At 35.6% G+C, this 4,686-nt stretch overlaps 1 protein-coding gene across 2 annotated transcripts in view; it reads left to right on the forward strand.

Annotated features, from left to right (window-relative positions):
* Ccser1 (coiled-coil serine rich protein 1) overlaps nucleotides 1–4,686 on the forward strand; it is a 610,743-nt gene that overhangs the window by 100,356 nt on the left and 505,701 nt on the right. For both annotated transcript variants that reach the window (XM_023705372.1, XM_023705373.1), the window contains exon 3: nucleotides 181–274. In XM_023705372.1, coding sequence (XP_023561140.1) covers nucleotides 181–274 — 94 coding nt within the window. The remainder of the gene's footprint in view (nucleotides 1–180; nucleotides 275–4,686) is intronic.

Below are 4,686 nucleotides of genomic sequence, written 5' to 3' on the forward strand. Positions count from 1 at the left end.
CTGAGCTATATCTCCGGTCCTGAACTGATAAGTTCTAGTCACTAAAATGCAGAGAAATTATGAGGTTCAGTTAATGTTTTTTGTTGCTGCTTTGACTTCTTTCTGCTTCCTGGCTTGTGAACAGGTTCTGAGTTTTGCAGTGATTTTGACTCTGACTCTAGGTTTTGCTTTTTCTTTTAGGATGTTTTAAATAATTTGGGATCTTGTGAACTGGATGAAGATGACTTAATGCTTGATTTAGAATTTTCAGAGGAACAGAATCTTTATCCCTCAGGTGAGTGTTGAGCTAATTCATACTGTCATATAAGTCTGATTCTAGCCACTTAGTGGTTTGTGATAAAATAGGCTGCTTCAGCTTCAGAGTTAAATCAGTTTTTCTGTTTTCACTTTCTCATCACTGGATCAAAATACCTAACACTAACTGCCCAAAGGAAAGTGATTTCTTTTGGCTCGCGATTCTGGTCTATAGTTAGCTGGCTTCTAGGTAGAAGCTGAATGGCAGACAGACATGGAGAAGAAGGTTTTATGTTTGACTTCAGAAATAACATTAAATAAAATTTTTTAAAAATGAGAAGGATCATTGCTGAGCTAAAGAAATTGAAGGATTGAATTATTACGGATGATAGAGTATTTTGTTAGACATTGTACTGATGATTTGTTTTATTTTCTATAAAGGAAATCCCTTTATAGAGATGTATGTTATTGAAACAGTATGGTATTTGGGATTCACTTTACCAAAAAGTATAGAGGAGGGAAAGGGTGCAATGAAGTTGACAGGTTATTGGAAATGATCAAAACTGGGCGACAGATTCATTGAAAGAAGACTTCCTGGATAGGAACTCTAGGAACTTTAGAATTAAAGTGGAATGAGTTATAACATACTTTCTGTTGGTATATATTTTTGAAGATTTTCATAGTAATTTTAAAAGATTGCAGATAATACAACTATCTTTTTTGTTTGATTGCCCACAATGATGAAGAACAAATGATAATTTAAAACTATGAATACTTAGCTCTATATATATGAGCATGGGGATTTTATTCACTTTCTTTAAGGACAAAGTATAGATTATTATAAAATAGACTGACTTCTATTTTATTATCTAAATTTTGCCTTATATTTTAATTGATATGCTCTAGTACTAAATACTTTAAGCATTAAGGTATTTAAATAAATGAATGTATTTCTTTAATTATTAGTCAAACATCCAAAATATTTCCACAACTTAAAGTAGCAATGTCTGTCTGTCTGTCTGTCTGTCTCTGCCTCTGTCTCTGTCTCTGTCTCTGTCTCTGTCTCTGTCTCTGTCTGTCTCTCTCTCTCTCTCTCTGTCTCTCTCTCTCGGTCTCTCGGTCTCTGTCTCTGTCTCTCTCTCTCTGTCTGTCTCTCTCTCTCTCTCTGTCTCTGTCTCTTTCTCTGTCTCTCCTTCTCTTTTACGGTACCAAGGATCCAACTCAGGACCTTGCAGTTGCCAGGCTAGGTGCTTATGCCACTGAGCTATCACCTTGGGTGCACAGAGTCAATTTTTATTTTTACTTAAAAATGTTATTAAAGTTATTAACCCAAATCACTGATCTTGAAAGTGACAGCCATGCTTTTACTCATATTAAAGTTCATTTGTACTATTTGTGAGTTACTTAGTTGAAAATATATTTTACTTATTTGGTGTTCTTTGCTAAAGGAATGTAATGTTCATTTGGAGGATTAGATGAAGAAATTTGACGCTGGTATTATTATGTTTTTCATTTTTGTTCTGAAAACACTTAGGCTGGTCTCTCTTGGTATATGTCCAGATGCAAATGGAGAAGTAATGGTCTAATAATATCAATTAGAAATTAAATCGTTTCTAATTTATCTTAATTTGATGAATAATCATTGTAAATTTTTTTTTCTGAGTGAGGAACTTCTCTTGTGCCTATCAATTAAGGTGGTAATTTTTTTCATTAATTTTTAATGGATACTGGCAGAGCAGAGCTGACATGAAACCTTAGTTGTTTTTTTTTTTTTTTTTTAATATATACAAGTGGTAATGTAGAAAGATTTGTGACAACATTCACATGGGGAAATTATTTTAAAAATTCCATAGTAAGTTTCTATGAACTGATATTTCCATGCCAGAAAGAATGTAAAAATTATCTTCAATCTGTGCAAAGTTCAGAAACAAATGACACAATTTAGTTATGATCATTTATTTCCAAACAAACAAGATTCTAATACAGAATGGTGCATAACGTTTATTTGGTATAGGCGATTATTCAAGGAGGTAAGTGACCTCCTTTTGAAGTTTGAGAACACTGGGGTTTTCAGTGATAAAGTACTATAGGTGGAAGATGTTCCAGCAAGACGTAAGCAGAGATTCTCTAACTCTCAGTCTCTTTGTGTAAACACCAGAATTCTTTGCACTAATGAAATTAATTTGTTTAGACATTTTAAAACCTCAGGCACAGTGCCCGGAATATTACTCAGCAGCATCAGTGACTTCCTGGCAAGCGCAGGGTCCCAAGATTGATCCTCAGTATCAACAAAACAAAACTCCTCAGGTACACTGAAACTTTTGCTTCACACTGGCTCTTCTGTTACCTTTTCCCATTATAGACATCACTAAGTATGCCTGATTTTCACATCAACCACAAAACTTCAGTTTAGTTATACTCATTTATTGAAGCATCTTTTGTGCACACAGTGGTGCACCTTCATAATCCCAACATTCAGAAAACAAAGGTGGGAGGATTGCGTATAAATTTGAGGCTAGGCCAAGCTACATAGTGAGTTCAAGGCCAGCCTGAACTATGTAGCAAAACCTGTATCAAAAAAACCCAAGCCATAAAAACAAACAAAAAATATATAATTTATAACCTTACTGGGTTATCTCATTTAATGTATTGATTCTCTCAGGTATTATTACTGTTCTCTCATGATAGATGAAGCAGTGGAAACCCAGAGGAACATTATTAGTGTTTAAAGATTAAGGAGATATGTAGACAATGGCAAAGACAGGGTTTAAATTATAGCTTTGTGACTTTGATGTCTACTTACTGTTTTCACTATTGTTATGGTTTGTGTCTCGTTGTCCCCCCAAAGCCTCATGTAGTCATGGGGTGAGTTTGTGTTAACTCATGATCCACTGGGATTATGTGTGATCCAAGGCTGGGATTATGGGTCTTAGTACTGCTGGGACTACCCATAGCTGGGTAAATACTGGGAAGTACCCATAGGTGTAAGTACTTCCCCTACCCTAGGGCAGGTAATTTGCATTACAATGTAAGGTGGGAAGAGAAGCTAGCTGCTTGAGCTGCTGCTACCCAGCCCTTGCTCTCTTGCTCTTTGCCACTGCCATGAAAGGTTGCTTTCTGCCCTGTGCTGCTCTGTGTTGGACCCAGCTGAGTATTGACTGAAACCTCCAGTAACTGTGAGCTAAATAAACCTTTCCTTTCTTCATTTTGAGTGTCAGGTATTTGTCCCAGCAACGAGAGAAGAGTAACTAAGACAACTATAAAAATTATAAATCATATTTACTACACAGATGGAGTAGTTGTAACAGATTTGCATAGTGCTCTCTTGCAATACATTCATTGTTGTGATATCAGTTATAGTAAGGACATAATTGTGATTCAACTTGTCATTTTGGGGTTTCATCTTCTAGTTTTGTTATTTTCATTTCTGCTCTAAAAGCCTCAGGCTAATAGGTGAATTGAGTCCATTTACATTGATGGTTATAATTAAGATGTATTGACTTATAATTGACGTGTTATTTACCTGCTGTTGTTTACCCCTCTTTCTCCTGTGTTTAATTGTTTGTCCTATTTGGTAGGTTCTTTCCCTTCTCATTCATGGAGTTCTGGTCATTTTAGTCCCTCTCTAGAATATCTCTAGAATTATTATTGTCTGTATAGTGTTGGCTTGCTGTCATGAAATTCTTTAGTTGTTCTTTGTCATGGAAGTATTTCACTTCTCCATCAAACTTGAAAGAGAGTTTTGCATGGTATAGTAGTCTGGGCTGGAATTTTTTTCTTAGAAGACTTGAAGTACTCTGCTCCATGTTCTTCTTGACTTCATGGTTTGTGAAAAACAGTCTGCTGTTATTTGATGGGTTTTCTTTAAATGTGATCTATTTCTTTTCTCTAGTGACTTTCGGCATCATGTTCTTGTGCTGGATTTCTGGGATCTAGACTATTATATGTCTGGGTGTGTTTTTAGTTGGGTTGATGTTATTTGGTGTTCTGTATGCTTCAGTTACCTGAATGTCGGATTGTTTCTCCGTATTTGGGAAAGCAGTGGCCATGACTCATCCACATGGCTGACACTGACAAAAGATCTACAAACTGCTGCACAGGGTTTCAGGGTAAATCCTGATTTAACTGACCTTGTCGGATACAAAAGTTACATTTTTTGTCATATAGGCCTTGTTTTATCTTGGTGTTAATCATTCAGCAGAAAAGTATAAAAATGAGGTATAAAAAGCAAAGCCATGTTATTATGCTGAGCTGTAAAAGGCTCAAGTCAACAACTGCTGACATTGCCAGTTCTGCAGATAACCCACTACTATTATGACTACTGTACTATATTGGATTATTTTGATGAATTCACATACCTACAATATTTGAATGACAATGGAATACCCATTTCTGACCAAACTAAATAAAAGAGAGGATATAAATGAAAGGCCATTTTGTAGTGAAAAAAAA

The sequence above is a fragment of the Octodon degus genome, unplaced genomic scaffold (assembly GCF_000260255.1).
Source record: "Octodon degus isolate 3935 unplaced genomic scaffold, OctDeg1.0 scaffold00218, whole genome shotgun sequence".
Lineage (NCBI taxonomy): Eukaryota > Metazoa > Chordata > Mammalia > Rodentia > Octodontidae > Octodon > Octodon degus.